Source organism: Ceratocystis lukuohia (genome assembly GCF_044167205.1).
Source record: "Ceratocystis lukuohia strain C4212 chromosome Unknown Supercontig3_pilon, whole genome shotgun sequence".
In the NCBI taxonomy this organism is placed as follows: Eukaryota; Fungi; Ascomycota; class Sordariomycetes; order Microascales; family Ceratocystidaceae; genus Ceratocystis; species Ceratocystis lukuohia.
The window spans coordinates 2,636,069-2,654,685 of NW_027263522.1; the positions used below are offsets into that span (position 1 = coordinate 2,636,069).

Here is an 18,617-nt window from a genome sequence, read left to right on the forward strand (position 1 = left end):
GCCGAGACCTGCAGCCTATACGAAACGCCAGCAAACCCCTGCCATTCAACATCGACGCATTATTTCTTTCTCTATCATGTCTTGCAAACACACAACAGTCACGCGCATGGACCAACGCATCTCTGCATATCCCTCCATACGCCACAATATGCCCCTCCATCACAATACCCCTTCCCCCGCTTCTAGTCGTTGTCTGTTGAAATATTTGGTTTGTTTCTAGCTCGCTCTATCCCCCCACCCTTTCTCTATTTCATCCTCTTTGAATCACTACGCCATATTTTCTCGTCCTGTCTTTGGTTTGTTGTTGCCTTCCCTCTTTCCCTTTCCCTTTTTTGTTTCTTGTACGCCCCCAATTCTGCTATCTACTGCGTCTAGTTTATCTGTTGCTTTTTTTTATCGTTTTTAGTTGCTTCTTTTTGATCTTTTGGAATGGCGTCTTGGGTGGAGCTTCATATTCCCGATTTCTCTCTCGTTATCTCTTGATGTTTTAGCAGCTCAACTTCTTGCTCAACTGTATGTCGGGTTGTGTCTGTGTGTCTCTCCCTCTTGCACCTTGATGCTCTTTTGTGTCCTCGTATCCCCTCTCCACTACCCTCTTGGCCGAATAACCAATCAATGCAAGTAAATATTCACACAAATTAGTCTGAATACGTCTGATGATTTCTGTGTACCAAACCCAATGTATAATAGCCTGCCCAGTCGTTTTTAATGCCTGTTCCCCCTGCGTATGCGTATTATACAATAAAGAAAAAAAAAGGATACCCGACAACCATAAAAGACAAGCGCAACGAAACTCCCACACGCCAGCAAGAAGAAACACGATCACCACCTCCTTCTTTTCACTCCTTCCACAGCGCCTTACCGGCGCTGTCTCTTGAAGTCCCGGCCATCTCTATCACCACCACGTCCACCACCACGTCCACCCCCACCTCTCCCAAAGCCTCCCCTTCCGCGGCCACCGCCGAAACCACCACGTCCACGGCCGCCAAACCGGCCACCATTGCCACTGTTATTGCTATTGGTTTCCGGCGCACCGCCCTCCTTAATCTGCGCTAGCCGAGCGGGATGCATGCCGGTCTCTCGAGCAGTCTCAGCAGCCTCAATATCCTCCTTTTCTTTTCGCTGACTGCGCTCATCAGACTCGCGCTGAATTCGACGAGAGCGCGAAGCACGCAGCTTGTCATTCTTAGCCTTGATCTTGGCAGTGCGATGGGCAGTCTTGCCGCCACCACCAGCCGTCAGCTCAATATTTATTTTTCGCGCCGGAGAGAGGCCGTCGTCAAAAGTGCTGTGGTGGAATTTGTCCAGGCATGTGCGCATAGAGCGCCAGTGTGAAAATTCGATGAAAGCGATGCCGCGCGTTTTAGTCGGGTCCGATTTCGAGGTGAGCAAGCGGATTGATGAGGGCTCGAGAGAGGCAAAGTGTTTGCGTAGATGTTCTTCCTTGGCGGTGAAGGGAAGATTACCTATGATGATGGTGCGCGGTTAGTTAGGCTGGCAAAGAAAAGAAAAGAGCAAAGTCGGCCCTAATGCAAGGAAGCGCTTCGGGGTGAGAGAGGGGTAGAGACGTACCAACAAATACAATAAAACGCTCCTTTTTCTTTTTGTCATGTTCTTCATCCTGGTTCTCGTCGGTATCCTCGGCGTTCTCGCCTCCAGTATCACCATCAACCTTGATGATATCCTCTGCGGCATCGTCTATCCGGGCCTCCTCTTCGGCTTGAGTGTCCTGTGCAATCTCTGCTTTCTTCTTCTCACGCTCGGTAGTCTTGACAGCGTCCTTTTCAGAGATCTCCTTGGCTTTCTTAACCTTCTTTTCAAGCTTTTTCAGCTGTTTCTTGGATAATTGCTGCTTTGTCTCGTCGGCCGGTTTCTCTAGCACAGCGGCGCCATCGTCTTTGTCGCCAGCTGTCGCTACTTCTGGATCTTCGGCATTCTCAGTATCCTCATCGTTTTTCGCTTTCAACTTGGCCTTGACAGCCTTGGACTGGAAAGGCTTGTCCTTTTTGGAGGATTTCTTTGGTTTGGTCCCCACGGGGTTCTCCAAGTCGTATGCAGCGCTGGTAGCAGCTGCGACTTCTTCGTCGTCTTCGCGTCTACGTTTGACGGCCATTGTAAGTCTGAAAGAGTTATTGCGAGAAGATAATATACCAAGAGTCAGCGCAAGAAAAAAGCGACAAACTGTTTATCTGTCGTATGAGTGCCCAGAAGATTCCCTTGGAATAAACGGTTTCCCTTAATTTCCTATATTTAATCGGTTGTGTTTCGGTCCAAAGCTTTGTGAAAGCAGAAAAAGTACAACAAAGTCAAAGTCCTTCTCATGTTGGTTGTCGCGAACTATCAAAATTTCTTCACCGCCTAAACGGCAAAAAGAAAAAAAAAGATAATGCAGTTGCGCCCAAGAGATGATGACCCGCTTTAAATTACTAGCCCAGGCCAGCCAGGAGTAAGACCTTACAAGCATAGTCAGTATCAGTATAAATAGAGCCAGACTTGGCTGCAGATACTATTCGTATCGGGATTTGCGGATAGAAACAAGTTTGTGAGTTGTTGCTATGCCATCACCAGCAACTTAGTTTCACAGAATGTAAGTACAACTCAGCAACTTGCCCAGCAAGTCTTATCTTATCACAAATTCCCAGTCTTATTACAATAATTGGCCTTGCGCTCTACATGAAAACCCTACCATTTGTGACAGGACTAAACCAGGGTGTCATTATCAGCTGAATAGCCAATCAAAATCTCGTTGTCACCCTATTTTGAAGCTACATCTTGAATATTCTTCAACATTCTCTGCACCAACTGCAGGATTCATTCTTTACAAAAGTATATTCAGATTCACACCCCCGTCAGTTATTGTTCATGATTCAGTAAAATGTGCCAGTTTCTCCTCAGCATTCCCGTGTTTTATTGTAGCGCCAGCCTTTGATTCCGGTCCCGGAATGAGTGAATGAGTGGGGCATCAACCCTCGCATGGCGACGCGCTACTATTGGCTGGATCTTGGCTTTCCTATTGTTGCTCTCGTACATATCACGTGCCACGACAGGCAGTTGCTTCCAGCCACCCTACTTTGGGCATTCTGTGCACAGACCAAGAGAATACAACGGCCAATAAGATGAGGTATAGGGTTATAGTATTTTAGGGTAAAGGCCAGAACCACAAATTTCTCCCAACCCTTTCTGCCTCCCTCTCTCTTTTTTTTCCCTTTATATTTCCCCTCCGTTTCTTCCTCCCACTCAATCAACCCAAACCCCGACTTAACCCTTCTTTTTTTTTTCCTTCTCTCTCGTCCACCTCTTCTTCATCATCCTGCCATTTATCGAGTCTTGAGACGAAAAAAAAAGTGACACCTTTTTTTTCTCCGTGTGTGAGTTCAGCACAAATTTATTCTTTATTTCCTTTCATCAGAGGGTTTTTTTCTCCTTTACCGCTTGAATCAACAACAACAGGTGAGTCCGAAATTTATTAGCCGTAATATTTCCAGTACTGAGGGAGTTGCCCTCTTTTCCCGTCGTTGCTCTTGCCATAACAAAAAAATATGTATACCTGTTTGTTCAGGCATTAAAAAACCGTAGAGGCTGTTGCTAACGTGAATAATCCAGGGTTTTCTTTTTTAATATTCTTTTATTTCTTCGGGTTTGGGCCTCTTTTGTTCAACACGGTCTTCAAACCCTTCTTCACCGGCCGTTTCCTTACCCTTGGAAATTTCAACGCCTCTGATTAGTGAGACGCGTTTCTTTTTTGGCTAACACGCAAACCCAAACTTTTCAGGGTTAGCTAGTAACAGTGAAAACTATACTAGCGACGCGTTACGACTTCAACTGCACACGGAGGTCCAAATATTAACGAGCGGCCTTGAAGACGACATAAAAGAAGCGCCATTCCAATAGAGAGAAGACCTATAGGAAGGAAAAAAAAGAAAAAAGAAAAGCTGGCTATTATCAAAAATGGCTGGCAGGACACGATCTATGCGCGGACATGTCATCAAGGTCGATCCTTCTGATGAACAGGCCGCTGCTACAGCCGTGATGGCTTTATCTGAGAAGAAGAATGCCTTCAGGCCTTCTGACGAGTCTGTGATTGAAGCCGAGGCTGAAGGTGAGGAGGATCTTGAGGATGATGAGGATATGGATGATGATGCAGAGGCCGAAGGCGAGGATGATGATGCAGAGGCTGATGAGGCTGAAGAGAATGCTGGTGAAGAGGATGACGACGCTGAAGTTGACGTCGATACTTCTGGCTTGCCTGAGATGGCTATTGATCAGCAGCTCTCCCAGGTTGTACCTCCAATGTCTTCGTCGCGTCGTACTGCCACTGCTGATGAGAATGCCAGCATTGCTACCGACCTGCAAAATCTAAATGGACAAGCTGCTTTTGTGCAGTCTACTGCTGTCCCTAACCCTGCAGATATATTGCCCTCGGTGGACGCTATCCCTCGTCCAATGGGTTCCTCTAACGGCAAGGACCCTGCAGTCCTTGGCCTTTTGCTACCTGCCCTGAGATCAGATGCGCTCTCTCTCAAAAACCATTTGGCCCAGCCCTGCCCTAACAGTCCGTCATGGAGCCAGGTGTGGAACATCTTGCGTCAGGCCTTTGACCTTATAAAGGGCCCCTACATGACACCCGGTGATGCGCTGTTGAACCTCAACGAAATCCAAAACAGCTTTGAGGATAATGCTACAGCCGAAACGGCCTATTTGTCTATGTCTCTGGCAAACCTGGCTACTGTTTTAGACGCCCTCAACCGCCATGAAGAGGCAGATGATGACCTTAAGATCTTGCTACAAATCCTAGATACGGGATTCCCCTTTTCCATTGTGCACTCTACCGGTATTTCAGTCGACTGGTTAGATGCTAACGACTACATTGGCATGGCTTTGGATATTCGCACGCAACGCTGGATGCTGGAGCTCCATGGCTCGGATAAGTTTGAGGCAGTCAATATCTTCAAGAAAATCTTCCTCGATGAGTCTGAGGACCCGTCGCGTGACTGGGATGGTGACCGTCAGAAGCTACCCGGTGCTAATTGGAAGGATATCGGTGACTTTGACATGACTGAGTTTACCAACGACGAGAACGACGAGATGATCCGTCAAAAGACGATGCAGCGCGTCGATGCCGTATTTGAGTTTGCCGAGTCACAGAATGATCCCGATGGCACCCTAAACAAGTTTTCCGAGGTGCAGCCTTTTGTGCAAGAGTTGCGTCGCTTTATTGTCAAGATCTTTGAAGAAGTCGATCGCGCCTATCTGGCCAAGACGCGTCAAAAATTGCCTGATGGTGGTGAGGAGTACGACGATGGTATGAGCAGCACACAGCGGTCTGGATTCAACGAACCGTCTCGAAATCTATACGATGGTTTGTCTTCACTAAGTCGATTCTCCCGTCTGGGCTCATCCGACTATGCACGGAATCGGAAACGGCGTGTACCCGAAAATGACATTGACCAGGAGGCTGCCATTCGCAAAGTGCCCCAAAAGCGACAGCGCCGTAGCATGGCTACCCCATCTAGCCAACTAGCACAGCTTCAGGCTGTTGCTGCCGCATCAACTGCCCCGCAACAAACTGGCCATCCCATTGCCCCTTCATCAATTGTCTCTGGTGTCAGCGGCGTCAATGGTACTTCTATGCCGCCACCTACCGCATCTTCTGTAGTGCCTCATTCGCCCAGTAGCTCTGTCATGACCTCGCAAGGTGTTGCTGTGGATGGTACTTCAGGAAAGCGCAAAGAACTTCAGAAGCGCTTTTTCTGGGGTCCTAGTGATACCGAGAAACTTTGTGACTATATTGACCGCTATGGCTGCAACTGGGCACGCATTTCAAAGGAGGCTACTTTTGAGATCCCTAGAACACAGCAACAGTTGCGCGACAAGGCACGCAATCTCAAAGTCGATATGCTTCGTCATGACAAGATTCTCCTCCCTGGCTTCGACAACGTCGGCCTTCACTTGAAGGAACAGACCCTGGTGCGCAAACACAGCAAGAACCCGCATCGCACTGAGAAGGATGTTGACGAGCACAACATTCCCATTAACACTGAGTGGGAAGACGGAATGGACGAGGAATACGACGGCAGTACTGTCGGGGCTGCTATGTCTGTCGCCGGTACTCAGGTGGACACTACTATGGACACTGCATCTGTTACCGATCCTAGTCTTAGTCAGGCCACCGCCTCTATTGCCAACATGAGCGTTGCTATTGCTGATCCTTCTCACCCTGTTAACAATCCCTCGCACCCTGCTCGTGCTGCTGCCCAACAGGAGTTACATGCTCAGCTGCAGCAGACACCCGAGGAAATCCATGCCCGCATCCAGGAACGCTTTGGCCAGATGCATCAGGCCGCACAGCTCAGCTTTGCTCAGGCACAAGCGCAGCAGCAGCACAATGAAAATGAGGTTGCTGTCGCCGCTGCCGCCGCTGCTGCCGCTGTGGCAGCAGCAGCAGCAAACCAGGTTGATGTCGATGTCGACATGAACGGCGGTGCCCAACAGCAGCAGGATATGCAGATGGTGCCTGTCTCGGATACTGGGAACATGATGTAGATGGTGATTAGGAAAGAACAGGAATGCCACTGTTCCGTTGCGGGAGATGGGGAAGGGGAGAGGGGGATAGTCAAGGAGAGACAGAAAAGAAAAATGGAGGGGGGAGGCGGGGGGGAGGCGGAGAGCTTCTAATTACATTGCATTGCTCTTTTGACTCCATTTTCTTCCTTTTCCACACATCTTTCTTCTGCCCTCCCATTCTCCCCCGTGTTTCCTTTCATCTTCTCTCTCCAATGTACGGACCAACCAACCTGCCTGCCTGCCTGCCTACCAATACCAACAAAACATTCCTTATAGATACACCTATCATAACTTTGTCTTGCCAATTCACGCAATGCCCATCCATACATCTACATGCAATGCAATGCACTTTCACAACAAGGTCGGGATAAAAAAAAAGCAACAACAACAACAACGACGACAACGACAGCAGTAGTAGCCTGCGAATGAGGTATAATAAAAGAGTGGAGCAGCTCTTTCTTTTTGCTTCGCTTCATCTATCGCTCTTCTTCTCCCTTCTGCGTATTCCTTTATTTCCTCACGTAGTTCTAGTCCCATTTTTCTCTTCTCTTGTATGTCTTTTCTTCTTTGGCTTAATTTTTATGTTTCCCTCCATCTTCATCTTGTCCTCTTTTCTTGGGTTTTTTTTTTCATTATAGCTGCTTTATTCCAACTTGTTTTTTTTCTTGATATTAAGAGTAACATCCTTTTTCATTTTTGTTATGTGGTGCCTACAAACAGATATGACAACATTCTATCTTAAGAGTTGTACAATATGAATAGCTATCTCTAAGCCAATCGTGATGGATAATTAGAAAATAATCAAGATAAAACACGAGACTTCATATTTAGGGTGGCGCTAACAATAGACAAATCATGTGTAACCAAACAAAAACAACAATATAAAAAGAGGGAATCTCGGGTTAAAAGAAAAGAGAAATGACAAAGAAAAAAAGGGCCCCAACGTCGGAGAAAGAAAGAAAACAGTAAAAGGCAAAGTAAAAAAACGCCAAGCCAAAAAAGTCTTGCAGAAAATCATCTTAAAACAACCCCATACCATCATCGTCTTATGCTGTTGGAAGTACGCAGCTTAAGCCTACTTGTCCGCCAGCCCTCGTACCACTGTTCTCTGCTTAGCTCACGTAGATCCCCACGCCATTCAGAAAACACAGCTTCTTTGAGGCGTATGAAGTCGCAGTGCTCCTCGTTGTATGGGTCGGCGAAGCCCCAAGGGAACTGACGGCCCATTACGCCGGGTTCGTATAGATCTGGACTGATGATGGAGAGCGGCAGCATTGGTGTCTCATCTGACACGCTATTGCGATGAGAGGGGTCTGAAACGGCTCCATTGGAAGGGAGTTCATTGGGGTCTCCAATGGCGTGACCAATAGTCTCGTAGTTGACGTTATTGGGAGCACCATTGCTAGTGGCAATCTCGTATTCATCCGTCTCATCAATGCAGCTAGAGTCTGAGCCATCTTCATTGAGTCCTAGAGAAGATAGTGGATCGATATTGGCTCTCTTCAGGCTCTCAGCAACGCTTTTCTTCAATACGGCCATGTGCTTGGATGTGATGGTATCAGCCTTTGAAATGACAGGAATTACTGTCGTTTTTCGGTTTAGAGTGCGGAGGACCTGAAGGTCGAGGTCTTCATCTAAGCCGCCCAGGACACGTGCGTGGGGGCCTTTGAAGCTATTGGTGGCGGCGCGTGACGCAGAAATGTTTTGGTCCAATCTGACAGGGTCAAGCACTAAGAAGACAGCATGGATATGGGTATCCTGGACACCAGGCGAACGAACAACCTTCATCTCTTCGGTAAATGTGTCTTCAAACTTGCTTTCTAAAAAGGCCAGCATTTCACGAAGTTGGAGATCAACCACGTTCTTTTCGAGACCCTCGGAATCCCATAGGGTGAGACCAATGCGTTCGTTATCAATCTCCGTTTCTAAATAGTGAGGAATGAAGTTTCCTTGAGGCGCGCGGTAGACAGGCTCATCATCTTCCATTTTGCGAGATCTCTTCTTTGGTGGTAGAGCTAGCGCAGTCTTTAGGAATTCAAGAAAAGACGTTTTGCCAGAGTTACGAGATCCAATAACTAGGATGCTGCGAAGCAATCAGTATTGGTTGGACAACAAGATGGTTTATCAAAGGCTGCACTTACTTGAATGGGGTAGGATCCTTACGACGGCGCACACGGCGCGGACTGTTAATAGTGCTAATGGCACTGCTGGCATAGCTATAGCGGCCACGGTGGGTCATGCTCTCGGTCCTTGCGTATGGATCAAAGGGGATGGACTGGGGGACAGGTGGGGGAGGTTTAGAGACGACATAGCGGCCAGGTTCCATAGAAGTACGGGCTGAGTAAGGTTCAGTCGGCACTGAAACGATTGAAACGGCGTCATGTGACAAATGGGTGGCCCCGAATGCGTTAGAGAGTTGGTCTTGGGCTTTGTTGAACTCGGGGAGCTTGGGCGGCATTTTAGGGATAGCTTTCTGCTGCTGTTGGCGCAGAAGTTCCTGTTGCTCGCGGGCCTTTTTGCTCTTCAAGTCGCTCGACTTGCTTCTTCTTAGTAACATGATGAAATTTGCTTCGTTTAGTGCTGATGGGGAAACAAAGCTGAGGGGAGTTGGTAGTGTTGGCGATATTTAAATAGCCTAAGGAAGGAAGTATGGTAAATGGGATAGGAGATGTAAAGGAGGATTGAAAGAAGGTAGACAGGCGGGCTTTGAAATAAGATTCCAAAGTTTGCGAATACAAAGATCAAGGTGTTTGGGCGCAAGAGAAGGCCAAGGTTCCAAGGCGAGACAAGAACTCGTTTGTGTAAGTAGACGAGACGCAATACAAGTTTGTGGTAGAAGAAGGCGCTTAGGCTGTCGCAAACCGAGGGCGCTTGCAGTTGAATGTGATAAGGCGTACTTTATTTGCTGGTTGACTGCGTATGAAAAAGATGTGGTTAATATAGATGGTAAAAGAGAGGAAGATAGAGAATGCTCAAGGGCAGACGAGGACGCCTAGAGGAGGTGGGATTAGAACAGACTTAAAGCCTGTTTGGACTGCTATGGTGGATATTGGTTGGATGGATGTGAAGCATTTTGCGATCGGCGGTTTGCGACATCCCGAGGGTATTTTTGTATTTTGTTTGTGCCGACTTGGCCAGGTCTGGCGCAATTGCAAGCAAGTAGGTATATCAGATGGGGGGGGGTGGGGGACCCTGACTGAGCAGGATATGATGGTGATGGTTGTGTGGGTTGCGTTGTGAGTCGAGGGAGGGGCTGTTGTCAAGGAGGAGACAGAGGGAAGAGAATAGGAAGGGAGGTGTGTAGTCTAACTTACATCAATACTTTAGAAAGCGGAGAAAGAAAGAAGAAAAAAAGGGAAATAAGGTTGTGTAGACGGGAGCAAAGTGAAGACTCCGATGTGAGGTCATCTAGGACGGATGACGATGAATCGGGGATTGTTTAGAGTTTTTTTCGTCTTTTTTTTTTGTATTTTTTCCTTTAAAAGAGGGTGTCTCAGATTTCAGAGAGTTGGGAAAAGAAGAGAAATAAAAAAAACAAAAGAGACGACCGAAACAAGGCCCTGGGAAGGTTGATGTTGGGTTCTGGGGATTTGAGGGGGCCTTTCACCTAAAAGAAAAAAGCGAAACAGGGCCCTAGTGCTAAGAACTAGAAAACAGGGGAGAGGACGGGTTAGAACATGGACGTGGACGGGAGTAATAAGTCCAGAGGGAAAGAAAAAGACGATGATAGGCTTACAGGGAAGACCCAAGACGAGAGGGTGTGATTTTGAGGAAGTGGTTAATTGGATATTTTGGCGAGGAGGATGAGGGCCTAATAAGGCAAACAAGTAGAGAGAGAAATAAAATAAAATAAAATAGAATAATTAAAAGAGGGAGAGAAGAAACAAGAAAAAGGGGACTTCGAAAATTGACAAGGCTGTGGTTGTAGTGGCTTCTTTATAGTTGGCGATGGAAGTCACTCCTCGAAGACTTCTTTTTGATGGTGATGATGATAATGATGGCGGTGATGAGAGAAGAAGAGGGAGAAGAGGGGAAAGCCGAAAGAGGGGGCAAAGCAAACACCGAAACTTATTTTGTGCGCAGGCCTAGAGAGGCATGCGCTGACTGATCAATCGTGTATTTGCTAAGTGAAAGGCAAGAACCAAGAAGCAAGAAACACGGGAGGAAAGTGCCAGAGGAATGGATACCAGTGACCAGTGGTTGGATAGGAGCTCCTGCTGTACTGGAAAGTCTGGGCGTTCATGAGAGGGAAGGAAGGGACAAAGAGGTACATATGTGTGTGTGCAAGTACACAGATGCCCTATGTACCATTACTTCTATCACCTAGGTAGACATCTCAAATTTAAAATAAACCCTGCTGCTTGTATCTTGGGAAGTTCGGTCATAGAGTCTTTCGATCACGTGAAAAATACCACCAGTAGCAAAAGCCCAAGGTAGTATGATATCACGTAAACGATGAGGTATAGGTACATTGCCCAAGCCCATGCACCGAGCACCGAGCACAGAGCTTCTCCACGTATGCAAGAAAGCTTGCACTTACACATAGAGCCCAGATCGCTGCTTATTTCTCACTAGCTCTTTTTTCTTTTTCCTCTCTTTCTTCCCACCTTCCATGCCTTGGGCTGCGTCAGGGGGCTCGCTTCAGAGTAAGACAGCCTGAAGGAGTCGTAGAGGGGTAGCAGAGGAAGCCTCCATCTATGTCTGAGAGCACATACATACATACGCAGAAAGTTTGAGGATTCAGCCGGGCTTGTCTGGCTGTCTTGTTCCTGTCACCAGAAATAGATTCAGCATCAGAGGCCGAATAAGTAGCCTCAAAATACAGACGAGAACGAGACGACTTATTCCCGAGAGGAAGGGGAATCTGGAGCTTTGGGGGCATGAGCAGTTGCTTGTACTTGTGTTAGAGCACTTGTACTTGTACTTCTGTACGTACTTGTGGTTTGGGGGAAGGGAAGGGTTAGGCAATGGGGTGCATTGTCCCCACTGACCGAGAAATCTCCACTCTATCCTAAATATACAGCAACCAACTTATACTCCTATATCTCTGTGTCGCTGTGTCTCTGTGTCTCTGTATCTCTGTGTTAATCTGTCCTTATCATCTCCTTAATCGTTTCCCGTATCATTTCTTCTGTACCTGCCGCCCTCTCTTCCTTCATCTCCGCTCCTAACGAACCACAAAGCCAGAATCCAGAAGCTAACCCTGTTTGCCTGTCTGCTTGCCCACTTGCATTGCAAGTAGAATTCAGGGGCTGTACCACATTGCCATGAACAAGGATCACACTACTTCCCCCTAGTTGATATGAAACATGGCGTCTTGGGTCTTGCTGTGTTTTTAAGTACCTTGTACCTTTTTGCCCTCTGCCTTTTGCCTTGTACTTGTCTCATGCCTCAAAGCTTCTCACCTAACCTTGTTTGTATAGGCTTTCCCTCTACCTCTACACTATGCGAAAGCCTTCTTCTCTCTGCTTCTTGCATTTTTATTATTTTGCCTTTGCCTGAGAATACTCGCACAAAAAGGGCTTCTCTCCTATCCCTTCACTGGGCCCTCGCTGGCCGGCCTAGCCCTGTCGCCTCATTATCTAAGAGAATATTCTAGTCGGCTTCGCGAACAATAAAAATACCAAAAGAAAACGCCACAAGAAGAGCTAAGCAACAAGAAAGTAAGCAGGGTTTTTTTCTTTTTTTTTTTTTTTTTTTCTTTTCTGACAAAGAATGGACCTGCATGAAAGAAAGTAGCCCAGCCAACCCTCATATTATATTACGTCTGACATGGGGGGAGAGGGACTACTAACGTTGTATAGTGGCAACTATGCATATCCGCTTTCCTGGTATGCATATACGGCTTAAGTGCATTAATACCCTCTATGCATTTATCACGTTTATACGCTCATACATACTCGTGCCTTCCAACCCACGACTCCTTCATCCATTGAACACTTTATGCTGTAGATCAACGCCATACCCGCTGGCTACTTCTTTCATCCGTTCCTCAACCTCATCTTCCATGCCCTTGCCCCAGCCCAACATTTGTCTAACCCAGAACCAGTAAAACGCCACATCTGACACTACCATCACGACTTTAAACATCACGTGGCGCATGTAGTAGTCTATCCTGGCTAGCAGCGTCAAGTCAGCCTGCATGTAGAAGCTACGGCTTGCCCACTCTCCCATGAGCTTGACTCTGTTGACCGGCGATCCCATGGACTGGTTGATGCCCTGGACAATCCGCATATTGCGTCCGATGAAAATCAATTCTCTGGGCATCAACGTTTCGTCCTGGAGAAACTCGCGGGTTGTCTTCTTCATACGCTCGCGTGTCAGCACCTGCCGCTCCGCCCGACTCTTCCCCTTGAGCGAGTCTAGGAATCGCCGCGTATCATCTCCCTGGTATGGCCGCAATAATGTTGCGCTAGCAAGCACCTCGCCTGACCCGATCCCCCAGTTTCGGCTGATGCGCATGACGGTCGCTTTGTCCAGTGTCATGAGCGCTTTCCAGAACTGCGCATATTCTGCTCGGAACTTGGGCTGCATGTAGACGTACAGCCCGTGGTCGATAAGGACTACTTGGGCCTTGCCGTTTTCTAGCCTCCGTACAAACATATTGCCTGGATGTGGATCGCAGTGAACTACGCCCCAACGGAAGATCTGTGCTGCAAATAGATCCACGATGGTTCGCATAACTTCGGCTCGGGAAACACCAAGACCGCCTTGTCCGTTTTTACCACGCCACTCCTGGCGCGCAGGCTTGAGCTGTTCATTCAGCGACTGAACTCGAGGTTGTTGCCGGGACGTAGACGTTTCAGGAGTGGAAAGCGGGGAAGAGACACCTGGCGTGGAATTGCTAGTGCGGTCCAACCACGGCCTAGAGATTATTTCACGGTCATGTAGCCGAACTCCCTCGATCCATTCAGCAGTCATAACACGCCGAGTCGTCAGATCATCGTATATAGCAGGAATGTAAACGCGGTCGCGGAGTAATGGTTCAGAGTTGACCAAATCACGCATTTTACGAGAATTCGTAGCCTCATTGATGAAGTCCGTCTCTAGTTTCAACCGCTCGCAAATATACGGAACAAGGCTCATGAGTGGCAGTTCGAAAGCCCATGAGTAGATGCCGGTTATGGCTCTGGTAAGAAATGGGTTAGCTAAGAGCCTGAAAAGGCTGGAAATGGAAGCCTTACTTGAATGTCCACAAATCAAACGCCAGCTGCTTCACAATATCTCGCTTTTGGACCTTGATGGCAACCTCTCTCCCGTCACCAAGTTTTGCCCAATGAACTTGTGCCACGCTGGCACTTGCTCTGGCCCGCCTCTCCATCAGCCCTTTACCTTCATCGCCCGTGAAGCTTACACCGAAAACCTCTTCGACTGATCGGCCGCCAAAGTCTTCCCGTATGACTGCCTCGACATCGCTCCAACTATCCTGCGGGGCATCATCAAACATGCGCGCAAACATAGCCTGAAACTCGGGCGGCAGGATGGCTGTCTGCATCGCAATAGCCTGGCCGATTTTAAGGTATACGCCTCCATTGGTACGTATCAGCTGCGAAAGCCGCTCGGCATTGCGTCGGTGTAGCTCATGCGGATCCCCTGCAAACCATGGATCTGGCCGGAAGTTCAGCTTATAGTCCGCTGCAACCACCAAGCCCAATGCAAAGGTGCGCAGTGAACGCGTCATGCCACCAGCAAAAAAGTGCCTATCGCCTAGATATCCTGCGCCGCCAAGCGCCGTGGCCAACAGCAACCGCCGGCCCCATCGCCATTGCGTGGCGTATGTGCGTGCGGCATATGGCTTGCCGAGAGATTCAGGCGACGGCGGGCGTAGTGGCTCGAATCCTGAGTTTGGCGATTTTTGAGGTTGCTTCGGGGTAGTATGAAGACAATGTCGTGTACAATAGTTGGTTGCGTTGGCACCTGTGATGGTGGCCACGTGTGGGGGTGACGGCCGAAAGCCTCGTGCAATCCGAAGCATGATTGTACTGCTTTGTAATGACGATGGAATCTGGTGACCAGTAGAGAACAGGCCGACACTGCCATACAACAAAATGGTAGCGAGCAATGAAATAAACAGCCTTAATAATCAGGCCGCATTTTGTTAGCGTTCCAACCTTCATTTTTGTGCTCGCTTGATCTCAACCCAGAATGTGCTCTAACCCTAGGGTTTGTGGCGTTTTTAATGACGGTCTCTATTGTCTCCGTCTCCGTTTTTCCCGCGACTTCAGACGAACTCCTTCAGCTTCAGAAGGGCAAACTTAGGCCCGTCTCTCCAAAACTCGAATGGCAAATAGACGGCCTTGCTGTCTTGCAATACGACTACACACGGTTGTCAATTTCTCTGTCTCAATTTCTAACTCAGATTAGTCCGGTTTCCTCTTCTAAACTCAGGTAAAACACAGATGTGAGCATAGCCTTCACACGCACCTCTTGAAACAGTAGTAGAGGCAAGGCAACAGCTACTCAGCCCTCGCTCCCCACAATGCCTTGAGAGGAATGGATTGAGGGTTATAATAAGGAATAGGGTTTACATGACTCTAACGCCGAATGTTGGTGAGCCATGAGACAAACGACTCCGGCGAAGAGCTAAAACATGGCCAGCGATGAGCCTGGGGTTACTCTTATGCCGCCCTTTATCACTCACTCTATGCAACTCATTGTGCAACAACATTACGTTATTAGCTCTTGCTAATCTTCTTCCTGTTTTAGTCCGCCTCTTCTCTTGAATCTGCAGCATAAAAGAATCTATTAACATGAAGTTCCAGGTTTATGTTCCCATAATCACACGATACAGCAGCATCTTGTGGTCCCCAGAAACTCTGTACCATTACCATTGAAATACCCAAGATGCCACACATGTTGAACTTCTGGGTATTTGTAATCATAAAAAAGCCTCCGCCCCCAAAAGGAACCGATAAAATTTGTCCTTTCAAGGTCGCCGTATGAACGTGGCACTTTATCTTTGTCGGCCGTGCTTGGCTGGCCGTTGAAACATGGTATTTTATATACTATTATTTAGATTTGGATTTGTAAGTTAGCATACCCACAAGACTCACACTACGCTCGCTATCTCTTGCGAGCAAGCTGGCATCAAACCCATTGATGCAAGAGATGTTCCCGCTTCTCGAATCGACCCTTGGTTTGCCCTGAGGCTCAATGGCTATATGCTATATCGTTGGCCGCCGCAATAATGCTTCTTATGGATGGCTTGTGGAGTAGTGGAATGAAATCAAGGAATTCCAGATTCCAGTCTTGGATAATGGTTGTCGTCAAATAGTCTATATCAAGCAGGACAAAGTAGCCTATCTCAAGCTCTAGTCATTGATAAGACCGCAGGCCTTGTTGAAAATGCAGCAATATGTGGGAAGGCATGTCTTGAGATCTGTCTGGACAACCAGCTTGTCGTCAAAGGCCCTTGGGCCGTATGCTGGTTGGGATGAAGGCGATCTTGCTCGCGGCACTGCTGAAAAAGATGTGGTCAACATTGCCTGCTAGTACCGCCACGATACTGCCCATACGAGTAGCGTCATTGATGGTATCCGAGGCAGTGATAGTAGGGGAACCAATGTCATTAGCCTACAGAAATCAAGAGAGGCGCTGACATGGCTCTTCCTATTGGAAGCTAAGGTTATGCCGTTCTTGGCTCTTCAAAGAGAACGACAGCCGGCCATGTCTCTGATTCAAGCTACATGCTCCGTGAAGGAAAGCTTGTCACAAACTGCCGCGCCCATTCCCATATTGCTTCAAGACTTTTAAGCAGGTTTAGCCAGGTTTCTTGGGTGATGATCTCCATTATACTGTGAAGGATAGGACAGACAAACATTCTTTGTGTATGGCCTAGGATTCTTTGAGGTGCCATTTTTGGACATACATACTACAACGGTCCGGGTGGTGCCACAGTCTTTAAAACGCATGACAGCTGGAATTGCTGGCAATGCAAATACCTGCGGTGAACAACATGGCCATTGAATTCGCAGTAGTTAAGGTAGCCCACTTCCCAGTGCTGCTCATTTATAGAAGCCGTTATCTCCAAGTGGTACTGCCAAAAAACAGTTGGGCTCAGATACGGGGTAGTCTACAAAAGATGAAAACTTGGTAAGGCAAACTAAGTTGATAGATGGAATCAAGTGATAGTCCACATTTAGAATTCATAATTCAATCTTGAAGATGATTTCATCATACGCAAGGTAAGGGTGCTTATCGGCGGCTTTGTTATGGACTCCGCGTAGCCCTATGTGGCACTAGCCCGGGCCATATATAAGTAAGTATTATTCTCGTGTATGTTTGCTTCAAGTCTTATTCGTGCGTGCTATCGCTTTTCTGATATCTGCATCAACTTGTCAAAATAGCCTCGCTTCCAACATCGCTCGCTCCATTACATACATTGCCTAGAACAAATGCGTCTAGAAGTGAAAGTTTTGGACACCCTGCGATCTGGTGCCACATTATGTGGGCCTTGGGAGTTTTGGAATAGCCCCAAGGTATAGCCGGGGAGAGGCACGTCGACGATCTGTGCCAGTTCAAGTTCAATCATAGTGGCTGGATGGCCGATAGACCGACTGAGTGACCGACCAATTTGGGGGCTGCTACTATGACCAGCTCCGGCCAGGCCAAGATAAGGCCAGCTAGCCCTGGAGCATATCTAGTTTCATTCTTAAGTTCTCGTGTCTTTCATCGCTATAGCTTTAACTGACCGGTAATGACGTCCTTTATTGGGTTATCTGATCCAGGGGGTTGTTGGGGAAGGTTGGCAAGCGCGGATGGCCCTTCGTTGTTTTTCTTCGACATGAATTAGAATGATGGCATTGGACCCCTGATAAAATAAACAATGGCCACATGTAAAACAAGGGCTAATGTGCTGGGTCGGTCTATGCCAGATAAATAATATAACCTAACTTCAGGAACCAAACGAGAGAAGCAGGGGCTAGGCTGGAGACGGACATACAAATGAATATCTGAATTATCTCCCTAGATGAAAAGGTAGTATTGTACACCATGAAAGTAATATCTCTTATCACCGTAAGAAAGGACATTACTTTGTTTACGGGCTGTTTCACAGCCTTGTCTTGCGAATCTGAAGTTGACTGATGGGGGGGTATCATTACCTGGCTGCCTTGGCTATTATATGGGCTTTGTTTTAGGGCCCACGGGGCTACGAAACCAACACCATCTGTAAATCACCAAGCACCGAACCACCCTAGAAACAAAAACAACAACAATCCTAGCCTGTGGCTTATGGAGGCATGTAGCCCTCAAGGGAGAGAGAGCGGGAACCAAGCCTCGTGTCGTAACTGCTGTCCAACGTCTGACTGACGACGCAGCATGCGTAACGGCAGTCGAGGGCGACTGCAGCTTGCACAAGTAGCTTAGACAATGTAGGATAAGACGGATATCGTCAGCTTATTAGGATGACAGCGTAGCTGTGATTGGTGACTGATTATTAGCTGGCCCACCTTTGCTGAGATTAAATGATGACACAACCACACATTTTAGAGTTTGTCGATATTGAGCAAGACTCCTATTTCCCCCCCTCTGGACCGGAACTTCCCTGTCAACTCTTCTGTTGCGCGTTATTGCTTGCTTAGGAAAACTAGATATCAGGCTGGTACTGACATGGGGAGCAACATAACAGGATTTCGACTGTGTGCACTGTAGAAGGAAGCCAGCCAGGAGCAAGCCCCAAAGCCTCCTCTAAAAAAGGTGAAACCAAATATGGCTAGTGTCCAAGGGATCCTTCGTCCAGGCAAAAGACCCCAAAAAAAGACAGGAACAGAATAGATGCAAAAGAGAAACGGAAGAGAAGACAATGCAAATGCAGTATTGTGTAGACGTTCAGTAAGTTAGGGTTACAGGAAGGAGAGAAAAAAAGCAACGACGAGAGAAAGAGCAGGACGAAGAACAGAAAAGGAAACTACTTTTTTGGGCAGTGCGATGGCCTAATTAGGCCGAGAAGTGAATTGTGCAAATGGATACGTATCCCAGTGACGCACTTCAGCCTCGAGGAAGCTTAGCCTGAGTGTTTGTTTGCATACTGTAATTTGCGAGCAAGCTAATGA

At 47.6% G+C, this 18,617-nt stretch overlaps 4 protein-coding genes across 4 annotated transcripts; 1 reads left to right on the forward strand and 3 right to left on the reverse strand.

Annotated features, from left to right (window-relative positions):
* Positions 1–858: 858 nt before the first annotated feature.
* Positions 859–2,113, reverse strand: HOO65_030666 (RNA binding protein; the record flags this gene model as incomplete). The annotated part of the gene is made up of 2 exons (XM_071002238.1): positions 859–1,466; positions 1,573–2,113. The coding sequence occupies 2 exons, from the start codon at positions 2,111–2,113 to the stop codon at positions 859–861; spliced, it is 1,149 nt and encodes a 382-aa protein (XP_070860345.1).
* Positions 2,114–3,948: 1,835 nt separating this feature from the next.
* HOO65_030667 (Myb DNA-binding domain protein) lies at positions 3,949–6,543 on the forward strand (the record flags this gene model as incomplete). The annotated part of the gene is made up of 1 exon (XM_071000468.1): positions 3,949–6,543. The coding sequence occupies one exon, from the start codon at positions 3,949–3,951 to the stop codon at positions 6,541–6,543; it is 2,595 nt and encodes an 864-aa protein (XP_070860346.1).
* A 1,059-nt stretch (positions 6,544–7,602) lies between these two features.
* Positions 7,603–9,121, reverse strand: HOO65_030668 (Neuronal-specific septin-3; the record flags this gene model as incomplete). The annotated part of the gene is made up of 2 exons (XM_071002157.1): positions 7,603–8,647; positions 8,706–9,121. 2 exons carry the CDS (start codon positions 9,119–9,121, stop codon positions 7,603–7,605), a joined length of 1,461 nt encoding a protein of 486 aa, XP_070860347.1.
* A 3,368-nt stretch (positions 9,122–12,489) lies between these two features.
* Positions 12,490–14,539, reverse strand: HOO65_030669 (ABC1 family protein C10F6.14c; the record flags this gene model as incomplete). Its single annotated transcript, XM_071002005.1, has 2 exons — positions 12,490–13,693; positions 13,749–14,539. 2 exons carry the CDS (start codon positions 14,537–14,539, stop codon positions 12,490–12,492), a joined length of 1,995 nt encoding a protein of 664 aa, XP_070860348.1.
* Positions 14,540–18,617: the final 4,078 nt, after the last annotated feature.